Source organism: Macaca fascicularis, chromosome 13 (genome assembly GCF_037993035.2).
Source record: "Macaca fascicularis isolate 582-1 chromosome 13, T2T-MFA8v1.1".
Lineage (NCBI taxonomy): Eukaryota > Metazoa > Chordata > Mammalia > Primates > Cercopithecidae > Macaca > Macaca fascicularis.
In genome coordinates this window covers 51,308,469-51,329,287 of record NC_088387.1, presented here as the reverse complement: position 1 = coordinate 51,329,287, position 20,819 = coordinate 51,308,469, and the positions used below count along the sequence as shown (strand labels likewise).

General features: G+C 43.6%; 1 protein-coding gene and 1 long non-coding RNA gene across 3 annotated transcripts in view; one reads left to right on the top strand and one right to left on the bottom strand.

Annotated features, from left to right (window-relative positions):
* TGFA (transforming growth factor alpha) overlaps window positions 1-2,189 on the bottom strand; it is a 107,746-nt gene extending 105,557 nt beyond the window's left edge. For both annotated transcript variants that reach the window (XM_045369128.2, XM_005575652.4), the window contains exon 1: window positions 2,088-2,189. In XM_045369128.2, the coding sequence (XP_045225063.1) occupies window positions 2,088-2,127 (40 nt within the window). In that variant the 5' untranslated portion in view covers window positions 2,128-2,189. The remainder of the gene's footprint in view (window positions 1-2,087) is intronic.
* On the top strand, window positions 1,564-20,169 carry LOC135966806 (uncharacterized). The gene is made up of 2 exons (XR_010580420.2): window positions 1,564-1,752; window positions 19,966-20,169. It is a non-coding gene; the product is annotated as an uncharacterized lncRNA (long non-coding RNA).
* Window positions 20,170-20,819: the final 650 nt, after the last annotated feature.

Sequence of the window (20,819 nt, the reverse complement as noted above, 5' to 3'; positions counted from 1 at the left end):
ATTTTTCTTTTAAAGACATGTAAATAAAAAGGAGTCCTCACTGGTATAAATTACTCCTGCCTTTTTTTTTCTCCACTTTTTTCAACTGCTCACATTTTGAACTGTGTGAACCAGCTCTTACATATTGATCAATCTTTTAAAGTTTATACATCATTTTCTTAAGGAAGGAAACAAAGATCAAGCTGAAAAGAATATTCAGGCAAAGGAGAAAAATCACACGATGAATGAATGCAGTCTTCGTGGGCGAGTATTCTGGGATGGCAGCGTGGGGTATAGGGACAACTTTCAAACACTTACTCAAATGTGCTTAGCCTCATCATTTCCTGCCTCTAATTTTTACCAAATAACCACCTTGAGATCCCAGGAATTCAATAGGAAACTCAATTGAACAGCAAGTTCCAGGGTATTCCATATAATCTCTCTTTAAGGCAAAGTCCCAAAACTGAGAGATGGGACTATAATCACCACAAGTTAGGTGACTTTTCATATTCATATTCCTTCCACGTTCTTTGACAATCCTGGTCCAACTACTTACTAATTGTGGACCCTGTGTGCTTTACTTTCCTCTGCTATATAATGAGTATAATATTAATACCTTCTTTATCAGGTTGGTGTGAAAACTGCATGAATAAATGTAAAGCACTTGGACTGTGTCTGACAGAGTAAAATGCTCGAATAGTGTCAGCTGTTATTATTACTACTACTTACTACTATTATTTGCAAAAACACTACAAGGGATAATTATATCCAGGAAGCTTCCCTTGTATCGGTAATGTTTTATTGTTTTTTCTAAAATTTAAATCAGAGCAACAGTCAATACATGCACAAAAAAAAGGCAATTATTCAAAAAAGTGGGGGAAAAGCCTCCCATACCCATGTCACCTGCTGGTGAGTTTCAGGTAAGGGTGTAGCTGGGAGCATCCGGTTCCAAGACTGCCTTGTATTTCTCTTAGAGGATGCCTCCCCTTCTGTTGCGGTTTTTAATCAGCGTTTCTAGGGCAGGGTTGCAGGCGGGGTCGCGAACCCCCTGGAGTTGAACAGGGAGCTGGGTGAGGCTGCGGCTCTGGGCATTTCTGGGGAGGGGTTCCACAGCTTTCCACAGACTCTAACGACCCTGTAGCGAGCCGCATGCTATACAGGGTTAAACTCGCGGCATATCGAACGAACAATTCACTTCACCGAAAACTGTAGCAATAACCGGGACATCTGCACTGTTAATCAGCTATCTCAACACCAGAGAGAACCACCAGCACAAGGGGCAAGAGCTGGCCAGGCGGCGCAAGGCGCTGCGCCCTCACTGCGTCCAGACAGACCTGTGAACTTCACCGCCAAAGAACTCACCGCTCCGCAGACCCGACCCGGGAGAGGGGTTCAACTTCCCCTCCCCTTCCCCATCCCTCCTTCATTGGCAAGGACATACTCAAAGGAAACTGGCAACGCTCCGTCTAGGGTTTCGCTCCTGCCCTCGACTGACACCGAAACCACTTCTCCAAGGGAAGTTAATTAAAGGAACCATTAATCCGCACAAAAATCCAAAACCTACCCCCAAAGCTCAAGAGCCCTGAAAGGAGATTGAGGGCGCCTCTGCGGATCGTGAACATCTCTGCTTGTCGCTGGGGCTTAGGGGTGGGCAGGGGGTGCCAAAGGGGCGCAGGCAAGACCCGGCCAGAGCGTCAGACGCCGGCCCCCATTCCGAGGCGGCCCAGTCTACACGCCAGCGATGCCGGCTGAGCCGGGCTTGGAGGCGGCCAGGTAAGCAGGTAGGTGTAGGCATGTGTCTGAGCAGACACACAGCCGCGGCCGATTAAAGTTCAAGCCCGTTCACACTCCGCTTCCCCTTCCCAGGCGTTCTCAGGCACGGCCCAGGCAGCCACTTTCCCGGGGAAGCCTGGGCGCTCGACCGGACAGTCCCCTCTTTGTCATTCTTAATGACTCCCCTTGCCTCCCAGGCGCCAACCCGTTGAGACTATTCGCTTCTCTCCACTCTCCCAGGCGGGCGCAGAAACCCTCGGAAAGGGGAGCTCGGCGGGGACCTGGGGAAGCAGGGTGTCGCGGGGCGCAGGGGGCGCAGCAGCCAGAGTACGTACCCAGCGCGAACAGGGCGAGCTGTCCAGCCGAGGGGACCATTTTACGGGCGGGCGGGCAGCAGGCGCTCCAGCCTCCTGCCCTACCTGCGGTGCCCGAGTGGCGGAGCGGCGCCGCGGTGCGGGGGAATAAGGCGCAGACCAGGCCTGCCCCCGGCGCGGGCGGGCGGAGGGAGGACCGAGCGACTCTCTGCTGGCACTGGCCCCGCAGCGCTGCCCGCCGGGCGGAAATAGGCGGCTACCGTCACCTCCTCGCCACTCGGCGACCGGGGCACGGCTGACCCCCCCTCCCGCCCCGATGGGGGTGCCCCCCAGAGGGCACAGAGGGTGGGGGTTTGGGGTAAGGGGCGGGGACGCTGAGTGCACCGAGCAGGGCGCGGGCTGCTGGGCGGGGCGACCTGGGATCCCAGAGCCTGGCGGCGCGAGCTGGGCACCCGGGCCAAGGAAAAGGCAGGAAGCGCCTGACTTGAGACACCACCCCCGACTGCCAGCGCCGTGCGGCAGCAGACTCCAGCGTGCGGGGTCGGCGCGCGCCGCGCAGCCGGATTGTCCTGGGCCGCAGTGGCGGCTTCCAGGCTCTAGGCGGCGGAGCGGAGCCGCCTGGGCGCCCGTTACCTACATCGAGGGGCCGCTCCTGGGGCATCTCTGGGGCGGGGAAGGCTGGAGGCTGGGGACGCAGCCAGGAAAGGGACCTGCGAGTTTCGCCGGTCGCTTGCCAAGACTTGGCTCAAGGAGAGTGGTTCCCGAATCAATGAAGAATTTGTTAAACTAGGTTTCCCACCTGTGCCCCAGTCCCCATCAATTCTGCAACGCCTGCCGCCTTACCTCCCAGGCAGGCCACATCGTAATGATCAGTCTTCGTACTTCTGGCCTGGGGCTGATAAAAGATGGGTCTCTATGACGAATCTGGTTATACAGCACCACCAGCTGAGGCCAAGAGCCTGCTAGCCTGCCACCAAGTGTACCCCAAAAGAGGGGTGTGTGGGCCCGAGTCACCTGGGTGGTTCTTTCAGGATTTGTGACTCTGAGGTGGCCCCTGGTGCTGGAATTTGGGGATGTGGAGGGGATACAGGGAAAACATTCTGGGCGAAGAGTGGAAGATCCATAGGTTCCTTGGTGACCCTCTTGGGGACAGTACACCCGGGAGAGTCATGTTCTGCAGGTACCCAGAGCTCAAGGACTGACCCTCCTCTCCTGCCTCCTCTGGCCTAGGTGCTCCGAGTAGATCCAATTTCCTTGGAGGTGGGGGTGGGGGGTGTTGGGCCTGGGGAATCTATTGCTGCTTACTTGGGGAGGCTCAGGCTCTCACCGTTGACTTTTGCCCAGTTTGTTTCATGTAAGTAGAGCAACCTAGTTTCAAGAAGGAAGCACCAGGTCATTGGTCTCAACATTTGGGCAGGAAGCACCAGTGTAAATCATTCCTTTCAATACATTTGTTGGAGCATACTTTGTTCTTTTAGGGTAACTCTTTTCCTTGGTCCACCCCATGTGTGTACAAGACACACATGCACTTCCTTTAGTAGGTTGTCCCTGACTCCCACTTCCTTCAGGTTGATCTTGACCTACTCTGGTGGTTTCCCTGTCTTCTCCCTAAACAAGTCTGCCTTGGCTACAGAAGGGGAGGAATCAGGGGTTCCCCCACCCTTCTCCTGTTCCCCAGGACTGGAGAAGGACCTGACTCCTTGCTTCCTCCTGGAACACGCAAATCAAGCTCATTGTGGCTGAGGGATGGCTGCCCAGCTGGCTGAGAGTCATGCTCAGCAGTTTCTGCTTATCTGCCCCCTACCCCCAAAGTCAGAGGTGGAGGGAAGTAGCAGAATCAAGCCAATTTCCTTCATGATTGGAAAATATTTTAAATCAAGAGGTAACTTGCAGGCCAGGCACAGTGGCTCACACCTGTAATACCATCACTTTGGGAGGCTGAGGTGGGTGGATTGCTTGAGCTCCGGAGTTCAAGACCAGCCTGGGCAACATGGTGAAACCCCCATCTCTACTAAAAATACAAAAAATTAGCCAGACATGATGGCATGCGCCTGTAGTCCCAGCTACTTGGGAGGCTGAAGCACGAGAATCACTTGAACCTGGGAGGCGGAGGTTGCAGTGAGCTGAGATTGTGCCACCGCACTCCAGCTCTGTCTCCAAAAAAAAAAAAACCACACACACAAACAAACAAAACAGATAATTTGCCATCTTACAAACTAAAGAGTATCCAAATCAAAGTACATTTTAATGCTTGAAAAGCATTAATTCTCCCTCCAAGATTTTCAAAAGCTGGTCCATATCTACAGTTTTATAACCTTCCAATTCATTCATTCAAGTCCAACAGGTCATCAGGGGCTGTTTTTTTTTTGTTTGTTTGTTTTTAACTTAAAGATCATTTTTCAGTAAACTGAAATGAAATGATTTTTAAACATTTAGTCATAGAGGAAACCTAATATCCTAAATTGTTGATGCTCTAGCATTTGCATTTTATATATCTCATTTAATCCTCACAATAATCTTATGAGATAGACCCCATCCCCCTTTTATAAGAGAACAATCAAGGCGGTGAATTTAGTAACTTATCCAGAATTACACAGGCAATAAGGGGCAGAGCTTGATTTTGAAGACAGAACAAGCTGGTTCCAAGGCTCATGTGCTGGCTTCTATGCTATGCTGCCTCGGTTTCCACATTTTTAATAAGGATAATGCTTAACTCATTGGGTTGATATGAGTACTAAATACAAGAATGTATTTGCATAGTTAGCACAATATTTGACATCAACAAAGCTACCTCTTATTTAAAAGAAAACTCCCTCGGTGGACACACCTTTCCCTTCTCTTAGTTCCTTTCCACTATCTTTATGTTATCATTTTCGTATCAGCTCCTTGCTTGAGCATATGCATGTACATGCACGTGTACACCTCTTCCTATGGGAAATATCTTCACAGATGAATCAGGAGGTATGAAGTTGTTTCTCAGCCTGTGGTGTGAAAGAAATTAGAAAAAAAATGACAGAATGCAATTTAGAGCAAAGCAATCATTTTTCCTAAAGGGTGGTGTGACATTTTGTATTGGAACACCTCACTCTCTGAGCCAAGTGAAATTCCAACTGTAGCCCCTTGAAGCTGTGTGGAGACTCAGGTATGCGCCTTCACCTACAGACACTGCATCTGCCTGGCTTGGCCACTGCAGCTCCTGTTTCTCTGCATGTGGAGCCTGATAATTATGTGGCCTTCCCATTAAGAATCTGTCTGGACTGCCTTTGCACACACTTGCTGCAGCTGGTCTTGAGCTCAGTATAATCTCTTCTGCGAGAAGCCAATCACAGCCTCTCCTCCCTGTGCAAACAAGAGAACTACGTTATGCTCTACTGAGAGCCAGTAAAACCCCCTGTCAGTTTTCCCTTTCCTTTCTCCTACATGCTTATTATAGAGGGTATGTTTAAAGAGCCCCCTTCTTCACTGTGATCAGCCTCCCCTTCCTTCCTGATTCATCTGTGGAAGTGATTGTGGAGTTGTGAGCACCAGAGCCTTCCTTGAATAATTCAGGCCAGCTGAGCTTACCGTTTTAGATCAGCAGTTACCCAAGATACTGGGGAGTGAACAGCCCAGACATTCTTTGGGAGGACGCACAGCCATGGGCCCAGCATTGAAGGAATTACAATTCCCACAGTCAAGCCCCAGGAAGCAGTGACTGGGCTGGCTTCAGGTGGCTGCAGGACCTTCCTGGGTGACAGCAGCAGACAGCCGGGCTCAGAGGGAAAACAGGATGGGGCACCTGGTGTAGTGGGAGGGCAAAGGAGAGATGTCATCTGTGTATACGAAAGGAAGAGAGGGAAGTTTTATTCAGGACTCTGGAGAACTGTGTTTAGGGAGAGTGAGGAGATTTTAATGTGTTAAGGGGATTTAGAAAAAGAAATCTATTGTCTAAATATCAGTTCCCTCTGGGGCCTTAGCTATTAGTGTGTTCCTTATCTCTTGCCAAAGGAAAAAGTAGGAAACCTTATGCTGGGCTCATTTGTACAGTTTTCATCACCAGCATAATGGGCAAGGCAAGAAGAGATAAGAGGCATTTGCTTTGTTCTCAGCTACCTTGGTGATTTTTGTTGCCAGTGTTGTCCGAAGACTGGTCTGACCTTCTGCTTAACATCTTCCATCCCCCAGCTCTCAGGCCTACCTTTGGAATGCACATTGAAGTTGAAAATGAAGCTCGAATCTTTCCTTTCCAGAGATTTCACAGAATGGCGCTAAAGCCCAGTACTGAAGTGTGGAGGTTGGTGTTCCACTAGTGGTCCAAGCAGCTCCACGTCCTAGTCAAGGTGCTAGGTCAGAGTCTCTAGGATTCAGGGTCACCAGGTGGCTACCACATGAAAGACATTGTATAGTTTGTGAACTTCCTAGACAACAGGATGCAGTAGCGGTACCCACAGGACTGAGCACAACTGCTGTGAAGCCGTTCCATTAAGCGTGCTTGGAGGCAGGATAACTCTGCATTCAATTCTGTCCTCCTATCTTTGCTACTGTCCTCAGCAGTCTCAACCACACAGCCATACCCTTCTGGAGACTGGAAAGATTGCCCTAGCAGGAGTGCCCCTGGGAAAGTCCTAAATCAAGCACCCAGAAATCCTCAGGCAAGTACACTTAATGATGTTGATGGAAATAGGGTAGTGATGATTAACAGAAGCAACAGAGAGATAGGAGAAAGAAAATATGAAGAATCAAGGAAGGAGAAATCAAAGAACTACAGAGAGCTGAAAAGATGGCTTGATAATTTATTTTTCAGTGATGGGTCAGTGTGCCTGATAAACTCAAGAGATTCTCCCCAAGCTCAGAGGAAAAGGGAAAATAAATTGGGAGAGCTAAGGTATGAGACAAAGCCAAAGCCAGAATATCCAAAATAGTAATGGAGTGCTCAGAAACAAAGAGAGCTGATAGAGGAGAAACTTCTTACATCCCCCAGAAGGAGGGACTAGTGATGGCAAGAAGGTGTTAAGAATCCCATAGGTCTATAAGGTGGAGAGGATCTTGTTTAAAGAGACTATGAAAGGTGCACGGATAAACTTGCATTCTGTGACAGACGTCCAAACCGTCACATTGAACGTCTCATCCCATCCCCACCCCCGGCTTCCAAACTCCCATTGAAGAACCAAAGGAAAATAATGTTAGGGGAAAATCTATGTCATTGTTCAAAACTGAAAGAAGGATTCCACCCACATGCCAGACGTTGTAAGGAATTTCTGTAAGACTTAATGCAGATGAGACTAGTTTGACAGAAGGATTTGACAACCTTCAATTCACCTTAGAGAAAAGCCTCTCCAGGGAAGGACCCCCACCCCCAACCCCAGACTCAGTAATGCTCCCAAACTGGTGATGACAAGAGCTGCAGGCAAAAATAAACCACAGAGGCTGGGCACGGTGACTCATGCCTGTAATCCCAGCACTTTGGGAGGCCGAGGCGGGTGGATCACCTGAGGTCAGAGTTTGAGACCAGCCTGATGAACACAGCGAAACCCTGTCTCTGCTAAAAATACAAAAAAAAAAAAAAAAAAAAAAAAAAAAAAATTAGCTGGGTGTGGTGGTGGGCACCTGTAATTCCAGCCACTTGGGAGGCTGAGACAGGAGAATCTCTTTAACCCAGGAAGCAGAGGTTGCAGTAGGCCGAGCTCGAGCCACTGCACTCCAGCCTGCGCGGCAGAGCGTGACTCTGTCTTGAATAAATAAATAAATAAACATGTGGGGCAAGTCTCCATCCTCTTGAAACATTTAGGAAGTGCCCAGGTACTGGGGTGCATACAGAGCAGGGATCCCACTGACGGGATCCTAATTCGGTGCCTGGTACAGAGAAAACATTGCTGGGGAGCAGTGGCGAAGGCAGCCACACAAGCTCCCTGCTGGCTTTATGTGTTTACAACATGCGGGGAAAAGAAGCTCTTCAATATGAAGGCAAAACTCCGCTCTCTTGGGGGCCCCCACAGAGCACCACTGGCTCTTAATAGTTTTCTTTCATCTCTTCATTCCACATTTGTTCATTGCAAGCCTGTTGTGTTCCAGGCACTGGATTAGACACTAGGTATTCAACAAGGGACAAGTAAAATGTTTTCTGCTTTGCGGAGCTACTCAGGCAAAAGAATCAGGTTACCTCCAAAGTTAAAAACAATCAGAATTGACATTGACATTTGACATAATTGCCAAAGTAAACAAAGCAATACTCATGGAATTTTGAAGGGAAATGATTGTGACACAAAATTCCGTTTCTTACCAACATATTTCAGATAACCTATTAAAAAATAAACCATTTATGTACCACTCCAAATGAAAACAAAAGAATCCACAGAGAATATTCCAGCCAAGCAAATAAGCTCAATAAAGTAAAAGAAATGTCAGTGAATGACAGCAATAAAATTTAATGTTGAACCCAACTCCTGATTTTTAATATGTTGTACTGCTCACTGTTGGTTGTCAATAGGATGGAAATTTTACTTTCCTTCCTGCTAACAGAATCCCAATTATGTTTGGTGGACAGCATGCCTCTGCCCATAGGAGAGGCAAGACAATGCCTTGGCCTTTGCTGATGATTAACCTGGGGGCAGGCACATGACTAAATCTGGCCAGTGAAATGTCAGGGGGAGTCTCCTGTTAGGCTTTTTGGGGAGGAATTTGCTTCTTGATAAAGACAGGCAGCAAGGTAGCTTGACTTTCTGCCTCGAAGTTGGTTGTCAAAAGATGAAATATCTGGAGTTGTGGCATCCATCTTGTGACTCTGAGGAGGCCAACAGAGTCTGAGACATGCCCACCTTGACACTGAAGAGCTAGCTGCTGAGCCAGCCCTGGACCTGTTTCTTTCTCCCATGTTTCTGTGTGGGGTGATTACAATCTCCGTAATGCCTGAGATAAGGAAGAAAGTTCTAAAACAATATACATGAATTAGGAGTTGGAACTAAATAATAATAAAATAAATCTAAAGGCCCATATTATTGTCTTAGAAACTGGGAGGACGGGGTGGCATAGGAGAAGGGAAAGTAAAAATGTGCTTCTTTTCCTTCCTTCCTTCCTTCCTTCCTTCCTTCCTTCCTTCCTTCCTTCCTTCCTTTCTCTCTTTCTCTCTTTCTCTCTTTCTTCTTTTTTTTTTTTTTTTGAAGTCTCGCCCTCTCACCCGGGCTGGAGTGCAATGGTGCGATCTCGGTTCACTCCACTTCCTGGGTTCAAGTGATTCTCCCACCTCAGCCTCCCAAATAGCTGGGATTACAGGCATGTGCCACCACACCTGGCTAATTTTTGTATTTTTAGTAGAGATGGGGTTTCACTGTGTTGGCCAGGGTAGTCTCAAACTCCTGACCACAGGTGACCACTCCTGCCTGCCTCAGCCTCCCAAAGTGCTGGGATTACAGGTTTGAGACACCATACCAGGCTCATCTTTTGTGGAAGAGAATTAATAGCTACTGTGAAATCTTTCCTCTGATAGAGAAATTTAAAATTTATTTAAAAAGTTAAAGGTAACTAGTAATAGGATAAAAATAGAATTTATCCAAATTTCTAAAAGAACAAAGAGAGTGAGCAAGAGGTGTTGTGTGTAATATTAACGTAGCAAGAAGAAAGAACAAAGAAAATCCCAAGATAGAAAAGCTAGGAAGCATATATAATATGATCAGACCGGTAGAAGTAGGCACAAATATATCTGTGTTCTTGTTAATCATGAATAGGCTTAACTGCTCCTTTAAAACACAAAATCTGACTAAAGGCTTGTAAGAAACACACCCAATAGTGATTTATATCACTATTAAGCAAAAACCATTGCTCAGTAAATGCAAACCAAACAAAACCTGGGGAGGTGATACAATGAGGAGAAAACAAAAATTCACTACAGAAAAGAAATTAATATATACACAGGATCATTTTAGTCAAAACTATTAGAAATATAAGAAAAACTACAAGGACAAATTTATAATTCCTTTGTATTGGTAGACTGTAACATTAATGGCCCCCAGTGAAGCAAAATTCCCATTACCCTGTCCTTGTGTAGTCCCCTCCCACATGGACTGTGGGTTTGGCCATGAGACTTACTTTGGTTGATGGGACGTGAGTAAAGAGAATGATGCATGCAGAGACTTCATAAACTCCTGTGCATTAGGGCTTGTGCTCTTGGAATGTTTCTGCATCATGAACAGCTGCCAATCTAGTCTACTAGAGGCTGACGAGGGGCCGCATGGGGCACTGCCCCCATTACTGAACCCAGCCCCTCACCCCACCTACCAGTTGAATCTGGCTGTAAGAGTGAACCCAGTTAACCCACAGAATTGTGAGAAATAATAAAATGCCATTGTTTTAAGTCACTAAATTTTAGTGGGGCTTGTTATGCAGGAGTAAGCAATGACCACACTTTGTCAAACCCGAGCATCTCTTTCTGTCTATGGCTTCTCAAAAGGAAAGAAATTAAGTAAAATTATGATTAATTTGAATAATTTGTCCAATATAATTAATAAATACAAATCAAAATTTTCTACTCTGTAAATATATATTCCTTTCAAGTATCTTTAGAAGATTTTTAAGAAATGATCATATGCCAACCCTCAGGATCTTAAGTAATTCTAAGAAAACACTTTTTAGGTTATAGCCATTGACTATAAGACAATTAAACTAGAACTTAATAACAAAAGGACAACTTAAACATCTAATCACTTGGAAATAAATTTTTTTTATCCATACTACTCTCAGATCAAAGAGAAAGTGAATGCTACAAAATGATTATGAGAGCAAAATCAAAACATTTGGGATTCAGCTAAAGTTATATGCAAAGAAAAATTTGTAGACACAAATTTTCTTTTATTATCAAGAAACAAAACTCACTAAAGTAACAAAAAGTAACTGAAATGAGAAGGAAAAAGCAATAAAGTAAAACTAAGGAAGGCAAAAATATGGGTTTACAATTAAAGCATACCTTAATGAATTTAAAGATTGGAAAGCAATGCAAGAGCATTTTGAAAATAATGAAACCATGACAAGACTAATCATGAACAGTAGTGAGAAAATTAAAAATGCACAATGTTGGGAATGAGAAGTGGCATAGAAAAGGTATTTTAATTATAAGAAAATGTGTAATTGAATGTTAATGAATTTTAAAATTTTATTTAAATTAATAAATTTTCCAGGAAAATGTAATTGCTAAATCGACTCAAGAGCTAGAAAACTTGAAAAGACTAATAATCAAAGAAGAAAGGGATATATTGTTAAATAATTACTCTATAAAAAAGGCCTGTTCCAGAGTTATACCATGGATTTCTTTTCACTCAAGAAATTTCATGTTCTTGCTGTTTAAAATATTCCAGAACATTAAAAAAGAATGAAAAAGGTCCCCATTCAGCTTCTGAAACTAAAGGAATCCTGATACCCCAAACTAACTAAATTAGCAAAAACAAAAAGCAAAAAAGAAAACAAAAGACCGATCTGACCTAAGAGTATGGGTGAAAAAGGTAAGTAAAATGCTACCAAATCAAAGTTCAAATGGCATGAAAAATCATACACTGTGACAAAGTAGAGTTTGTTCTAGTAATTCAGGTAATGTTTCATTAATATAAATAATTACATCTTAAAATGAAAGATAGAACTGATAATTATCTACAGTGGCTGGAAAATTTCTTTGTTAACTGGAAATAGGATATTTCATTTATGTAAAGAATACCTCTGTCAAATCAGCGTTGATAAAATCCTTCGTATTAAGACATTTGGAGTATTCTTATTAATGGGACCAAACACGGATGACAATTTAACCACAATTATGTAACATTTTCCATACAGTTTGATTTGTGGTGAAGAATCTTAAGGTTTGTTGATACTGAGTACATTTATCCATTCTTTTCCCCACTTCAAACAAGGTATTGTTTGAAATAATACTTTTATCATATGGCAAATTATTTAATATTCTTGGTTCCATGCTCCCCCCCTCAGGATTTATATTCTGTATTAATTATTTGTCTGTCTCTGTCCCCTTCCACAACTTCACACTGTTTTGCATTAGTTTAACTTCATAATATAAATTATTGATTTTTCGGGTCACCTACACCTTGGAGAGTCTGGTGAAAACTATGAGCTGTTTTGCCTGCTACTCCCATATATATTTATGTTTGTATCCATGTCTCTATATACCAAATTGCACATATTATTATAGGTATTTATAGACTCTCCGAAATTTATGATGGATCCCAGGTTAACAACATCTGCAGTAAATATTCATCTATACTTATTCTAGCACATTTACATTTTACATTTTTTGCTCTTTAACTCAATGGAAATGTATTTTGATGACTATTTACAATATATTCCTAAAAATGTACAGTATGATCCAATTTTTGTCCCTCCCCATAAATATGTTATATACATGCACAGAGAAACAGAAAGCTACAGATACAGCAAAATGTTTCAATACTATGGGTGGTAAAATTGAGTGATTCTTTGTCTATTCTCTGCTTTTCTTTATTTAAATTTTCCACAATGAATATATTTTGCTTTTGTAATAAGAAACAGATTAATTTCTTTCAGAAGGAAAAGCAGTGAGAATGGCTTGGTTGGTTACAGAGCTACAGGGAATGAGAGGTGGGAGAGTTTCTCTTCCTTTGTGGGTAGAGATGATTAGGGGGTCGTGGAGAGTGAAGTTTGAACATCAACTGTTTGCACTGGTGCACCAGGGCAGGCAGGAATCAGAGGCTGTCTGGGCCAATCTCACTGCCTGGACACAGGCGCCTCAGTGTGAACCGGGGCCTGTGATGGGCCGATACTGCTGGTTCCTGGAACAAGGGCCCTGTGTCTTCCACTGTCCAACACAAAGGACAGAGGTCCCCTGTTTACTTTGGATTAGAAATGTTCAAATGAAGGACAGCAACAACATTTGAGTTTTTCCTCTTTTCAGTTTCTTACAAAAAAAAATTGTAGTAAGTTGGAGATTTTTTTGGCATCTTCTGTGAATAAAATCAATCAGACTAGATTGCTGAAGGAGTCTTAAAGAGCTTTCCTTGTTTACTATGTTTTTTAGATTTATGGCTTAAAGCTTAAGAAGTAGCAGTGACTGACTAGGCCTCTGAATTGTCCATTCATTTCCCAAGAAATGGGGCATTCCCAATTCCTTGGTCAGTTGGGCCAAGTGACCTTTGACCTTTGGCAATAAGCTCATTCTAGGCTGGAAGTACTGACATAATTATGGAAACACTCCTTCCTTTTGTCCAACCTCCCACACTTCGAAATACTCCTTTCCTTTCAGATGCTCATTCAAAACCCCCCTCAATTAGACCTGCTAAGACATAGAGTTTTTATCAGAGATAGAAGTCTTTAAATCCCACTTCTTTTTATCTCGAGTTTCTATTGGCCACCAGCACAAATGCAGAAAGGTAAAGTGTAGTAAATCCTCATTTAACATCATTGATGGGTTCTTGGAAACCGCAACTTTAAGAGAAATGATGTATAACAAAACCAGTTTTACCATAGGCTAATTGATATAAACAAGAGTTAAGTTCATACAGCATATTTCTGGTTACAAAAACATCACCAAACTTCTGAATAATGACCAAAACACTTCTAGTATTGAACACTGAAATAAATGTGAGCTATACTTACATTTAAGAAAGATGAATAAAAACAAGTAAGATTATTATTTACCCACTTATTCCAGTTCAGGGGAAGGGGTGGCTGGAACATATCCTGGCAGCTCAGAGCACCAGGCAGGAACCAGCCCTGGACAGGGCACCGGGCCACCGTAGGGTGCTCACACACACACCCACACTCACTCAATAGGGCCCTGTGGACACAACAAGGAACCTGACGTGCACATCTCTGGGATGTGGGAAGGAACTGGAGAGCCTGGAGAAAGCCCACACTGACACAGGGAGAATGTGCAGACTCCATTCAGACAGTGGCCCCAGCCAGGTATTGATTTTTTTTCTCATCAACGTTATAACAAAACGACAGTGAACAAAACATTATTTGAGGACCCACTGTGAGCCAACAGATTTTAAGATATAGCCAAGCTCACACAAAGAAAATTCCCTAAACATAAGTCATTTCTTTACACATCACGTTTTCCAAATTCCAATGAGAACAAGCATTTATTCCCCCACAGGTAGGTAAGTGATGTTGAGAGCAGAAGTGATTGCTCTAAGAAACTGTCGGAAAACCAAGAGTCAGTAAAGTCAGTAATTTATTTGGCGATTCATGCTTCAGGGGACAGGAGCCATTTGTTGGGCTCCACGCTTACTTTAGAACCTTTTGTTGGCCGGTTGTGGTGACTCACACCTGTAATCCCAGCACTTTAGGAGGCCGAGGCAGGTGGATCACGAGCTCAAGAGATCGAGAACATCCTGGCCAACATGGTGAAACCCCGCCTCTACTAAAAATACAAAAATTAGCTGGATGTGGTGGCGCACCCCTGTAGTCCCAGCTACTTGGGAGGTTGAGGCAGGAGAATCCCTTGAATCCAGGAGATGGAGGTTGCAGTGAGCTGAGATCACGCCACTGCACTCCAGCCTGGCGACAGAGTGAGACTCCATCTCAAAAAAAAAAAAGAAAGAAAAAAGAACCTTTTGTTGCTTCCTTTCCCTGGGCTGTGTTGTCTCTCTCCTTGCCGCCCCACTTGCGCTTGCTCTCCTACCACCTTTTCCTTTCCCTCTTGTCCTCTCTCTCTTCCTATTTCTCACTTTCTCTCTCTGTTTACCAGCAATAAGAGAAAGTAAGCGCCTATACGATATTTTATTTAATGTTAACGTCATTGATTTTAAGAGATCTTTATGTTGTCATTTTTTCTTGTTTTAATTAAAAATCTAAATTTAGTTGACCTTTATTCAGATATAATTCACTTAACTTTTTTCCCACTGTGTGTGCATGTATTTTAAATTAATAACAATCCTTTGACTTCTGTGCTGATCCAAAAGGTGTTTTATCCTGCCATTTTATTTCTTACTGTTAGACAACTGACCTCTAGTGTGTGTGTGTGTGTGTGTTTTCTTGCATTTTTATAAACTTGACAATGTATGTTTGCAAATATAGTAGAAAGTAACTCAGCATAATCCAGTTCTTGCTCATGACACAGCCTTCACCTATGCTCTGAAACTGCACCTCAGATCTGAGAAAAATGTGCCCGCCCGGTCCTTGACTTACGTATCACTAAATATCTGGCCAGCAGGCCTCTTCCTGATGCCAGACACAAGTCAGGCGAGTAACTTGCTTCTCCAGTTGGGCAGGACCTTGGGATTCCCCTGGATGAGAGTCCTGGGTGGGGGTGGGATAGGTCCCCTGATATTACTGTTGGATCACACTGAATGAGATAACCAAATTTTCCTTCTCATGATGCCACTTACAAAGAGCTTCTGAATAATTATCTGTTTGATCCTTACACCAACCCTGGGAGGTGAAGCTACTAATGTTATCCCCAATTTAAAGATGTGAAAACTGAGACTCACAGAAACTAGGTGACTTGTCTAGGGTCACACAGCCAGGAAACATCAGGGCGAGAATTTGAACCCTGGGCTTCTGAACTTCAGATCCAGGGCCTGGCACAGAATGGGCCCAGCAGACATTTCTTCTTCCCATCGCACCTGTCATGAGCTAAAGAAAAGTCATCACTTCTGTCTTGTAGGACCAGCTCTCCATGGAAGGACATCCCCACCACCAGGACCTCTGGCAGAGAGGAATTAAAGACCCAGTTCTGTTGTGATATTCATTATTCAGATCTCAGAACTCTCACGGATCTCTTGGATGTCCCCTGCTAGCTCAACTGATGAGACTATTACTTTATGTACCACTGCATGAAAAAGAAGGGAATCTCCTATTTCTCACACAGGATAACAGTTGAGCATCATTACCACAATAAAATAGACATGTTGGCGGCCAGGTTCATGTAAGGACTAAGCGGCCCCATGAATCACGTAAGACTGGCTACTCCTAGGACACTCCTCTCTGTGGTTTGCTAGGTAGCAGAGAGGGGAAGCTAAATAGTAGTTTCTAGTAACAACTGGGAAGGTTTTTTCTTTTTAAATAAAAATGGAATCGGCATAATTGGGAATGAAGATAAAGCTTGGAACCAAGTTAGAGAAGGTAAAGTGTACGTAGAAGGGCTGTTGCAAATATAAAACTTGGCTGCGTTCTTTGTGAAGGCTCAAACTTGGGAAGGTTAAATACCATAAGTTTTTTCATTTGCTCTGTATTTTGATCCTGAAAATAAAGCTAGCTTTGCCCATTTATTATTTTAAAAACTTGGGGGAAAGGAGAAGAAAGGGACAATTTTAAAAAAACTGTCTGGAAACATTACAGCTGAAAGAAGCTACCTAGGAGCTGGGTAGAGAACCTAGTGACTAAGAGAATGAGGAATGCCGAGTATGCGTCCTGTGGGCGGGGTCTACCCTCGCCGCTTTCACATACGGGAATCTTGACACCAAACATGTTCTTACATGCATGGTGGTGTGAATGATTTGGAGGAATTCATAGTTAGTACAAGGAAGAACCTGGAACATGCTTAATGATTTACCCCTGGAGATTGTAATAAATAATGTAAAATTTGGGAGACATCTCTGAATTCCCTGGCTCTTGCAGAATTCAGCTGGGCAGTCAGAGCCAGTATTGTGCCCTTGGGAGTGTCGCTGGAAGTCCCAGGAAGATAAGAGATGTCTAGACATGAGACTTGGTTGAGCCAACCCTACTCACCAGCTATGCTCCCAATCAAAATGCCATCCTTCTAATTCTATTAGAATTATTCCCACACTTACTGCATTCTCATATTCTCAGAAGCACACACACACACACACACACACACACACACACACACACAAAGAATATTCCATACTGCCAAGTTTAAATGGCTCCTGTTAACTCCTAGTCGCCCTTAAGGGCTCAGCCAAAACCTCACCTTTTCAAGGTCCCCCTTGATTCTTCAAACATGGTCAGGGCCACCCATGAACTCATACTGCCCTATAGACCTCCCCGTGGCATTCATAGCACTTCCTTTGTCCCCATCTCGGGGTGTTTTGTCTGATCCCACAAGGCAGGTATGGATGCCCTTCTACCCCAATATACCTCTCACTAGATTCTTTTGACATTGCAAGCATCCTGGGGTGTTCAGTGGAAGGATCCCCAGAAGGATGTGGAGGCTGTGTGCCTCCTGGGTGGAAGTGGGAACCAAGCTGGACATTGGAACCATGGGGATTGGGCTTAGAGAAGAAAGTAGCTGATTCTGTGAGCTCAACCGCATGGCACCATCTTCCTTGCAGTGGTAAGACCTCTGATGGAGAGCTGCTAAGGTGCTGTGAATTCCAGGCACTAAGCCTGTGAACTTGGGTCCCTCAGTGGGGGCTTGCCATAGTCAAGCATAGAAGGAGGGGCTCCTCCACAGAGGCCAGCCCCTGTGGGAGCCACCCAGTCTGAGGAATAGGGCTCTACCTCATTTTCCTGGATGACATCACCCAGGGATAGCAGGGATCAACGGATGAACACCAACAGCCTGGGCTTCTCAAGCCAGATTTAATTTCTCAAGCCAGATTTAAAGGGTCTTTTCTTTCATCTAAATTTATAACTATTATGCCCATAGAACAATTACAATTACATAAGGACTTCCAAAATTGTTAGTTTTCGTGTCTACCTTCCCTGTTAGAAGTGTATATACCTAGCACAAAGTCTAGAAGGTGCCTGATTCTCAATCAGTATTCGTTCAATCAATGAGTGAACTAATCCTTGAAACATCCTTAAATCTTCCAATAATCCCAAACCCTTTGTTGGAACCTTTGACCAAAACAAAATCATAAAACCACCACTACCCCACATGTCTTTGGGAGCTAGTCTATGTTAGCCTTGCAAGTCTGAAAGCATAGGTTTTTTTGTTTTGTTTTTATTTTTAATTTTTTTTTCCATACAGTGTCACTCTCAGGATATGACAGCACCGCTTTTGAAAAACAGGTTGTTGTTGTTGTTTTTAAAAAAGGTAAGAAGACAACACAGAGTCGGCCTCACACCGTGTGGATTAGACTTCTTAAGTGCTCACCTTCCACCTCTCGTGGTCGTACCAGATCACCCTTTTCTCTTGTGTTTTTCCAGATTTAACTGCCTGATCAAATAGTTTTACGAGAATAAACTCAGGAAGCAGGTTGAGAAATGAGCAGCTGAGACTGGAGTGTTCACTTTGTAAAGCACATACTACGAGAAGATCTGCACTCTAGGAGGTCTCAGCTGATGGGGAAGATGCTAGCACAGTGTCCTATGGTCAGAAAAGATGACCTGGCAAGATGCGGACTGGAGGAGAGGCAGGAAAGGGGATCCCTTCATGCTGAAATCAATGCAATGATGTCTGATATATAGAGAAAAACAAGTCCTGTATAAATATGTCATTACAAGTGACAAGATAATAGCGTTCTCTAGTGTATGGATTCTATTTCCTTATGTCATTCTGCTCAACCAAAAACAATCCTATTTGGCAGATTTCTGGCACTTTGCCTCTTCTCCTAATGACAGATCTAAACACATATATAAAAATACGTGGCCACAAAGAAATAACTTCTAGCTTTAAATGTCATTTGGCTAGAAATGTCTCAGGCAGTCTCTCCTAACTTTCCTACGATATCTTTGAAAACAAAGAAAAAGACAAGAACTCAAAACAAGCACCAGAAACTTTGACCCAATCAAAGACTTATCCAGATTCTTGGAAGCATTGTTCTTAATCATAAGGCAAGAAACATAGGATTGATACAAACCCATCCAAATTATGCCTCATGTAATAGAAGGCAATGGGAAGCCAGCTGCCCCTATTTTCTTAGAGACACAGAGATTCACAGTCTGTACCAACCAGAACACTAAGCAGGCACTCATGTGCGATGGAAGTGCTGCTTTTTGAGGATGCTAGTACTACATCTATTTGGAGATAGCACCTCCCAGGAAATAACTGGCCAGGAAGTGTGTATATATGTGCGGGAGGGGTAGGAAGAAGGAAAAGCAGCAATTTGTACTGTATCTTGGGAGGTGTAACTTTAACTTTACAAGCTAAACACTACAGACAAGGGTGGAGACAGGAAGAGTCCTAATAGCAGGACACTCTATCAATTGCAGTTTTGCAGGTGACTCTATGGGTCACAAGAATAGAGAACTAGATGGGGGAATGTGCTACCTCAGTAGAATGAAACTGTTATTTGGCGCATGCCTGCTAGAAACTGAAAATTGGTCAGGACTCATGCATGTCAACTTGTACTCCAGGTCTGAAAAGGGGGTGCATATGTATGAAATTCAATAGAATGTACAAATAATTAGGATTAATAAGTGACCTAGGTCAGGAGATCGAGACCATCCTGGCTAACACGGTGAAACCCCATCTCTACTAAAAAATACAAAAAAAAACTAGCCGGGCGAAGTGGCGGGCGCCTGTGGTCCCAGCTACTCGGGAGGCTGAGGCAGGAGAATGGCGTAAACCCGGGAGGCGGAGCTTGCAGTGAGCTGAGATCCGGCCACTGCACTCCAGCCTGGGTGACAGAGCCAGACTCAGTCTCAAAAAAAAAAAAATAAAATAAAAAAAATAAGTGACCTGATCAAGGATGCAGAATACAAGGTCAATTAATTTCTATGTACTAGCAGTAAATAATTTTAAATGAAGTAAAAATGCCATATACAACAACATAAAATCATCAAATATAAGGAATAAATACAACAGAATATGTTTAAGATCTCTACATTGAAAACTACAAAACACTGAAGGGAAAATGTTTAAAAGACCAAAATAAATGGAGAAATATACCATGTTCGTGGATCAAAGCATACAATATTGTTAAGATGTCAATCCTCACTAAATTCTATTGTAATCCCAATCCAAATCCCAAATGTTCTTCTACAATATGGCTTTGCCACTGCCCCATTAATAGAAGTTTACTTTTTCTCTCTTTGAATCTAGATAGGCTTGTATGCTGCATGGCTTCCTCAGCAGGTGATAAATGGCAATTCAGCTTCAACCTGGATTACAGGAATAGCCATTGTTTTAGACTACAACTGTCATGTAAGCAGCGCAGCTGAACTGAGGCACCATGACATGAGGAAGCCCAAAGTCAGCCTATCTGGAGGGATCGCATGGAGAGGTCCCAAGACTACACGAAAAGAAGATGATATGAACGCCTGGCCAGCCCCCTGCTGCTCTAGCTTCTTGCTGTTCCAGCTCCAGCCATCATCCAACTGCAATTGCATGAGAGAACCCAGAAGCATAGAGCTAAGCCCTTCCCAAATTCCTTCCCACGGAAACCCTGAGAGATAATAAATGACTGTTGTTGTTTTCAATCACTGTTTTGAAATTGGTCGTTAGGTAGCAAGAGAAGCCAGAACAGGGACCTTGGAGTACACAGAAGTTTCTTAATCAGCATACAAAAAGAGCTAACCACAAGCTTTAAAAAGTGATATATTGGATTTTGTTAAAATTAAGAATGTCAGTTTATCAGAAGATACTACTTAGAAGAGAGTGAGATGATGACTGGCAAAATGGGAGAAGTTTTCACAAAACATATCTGACAAAAAGACTTGTATACAGAATGTAAAAGAATGCCAAAAAGTAAAAAGAAAAAGACAACAAACAACCCAATAAAAATGTTCACAAAACCCTTAAAGAGTCACTTTGTAAAAGAGAATAGCTAATAAGTATATATCAAGTTTTCAATATTATTATTCATCAGGAAATAGGAATTGAAACCACAATGAGATACCACCACACACTCACCAGAATGGCTAAAATCAAAACTAACAAAAGTAAGCATTGGCAGT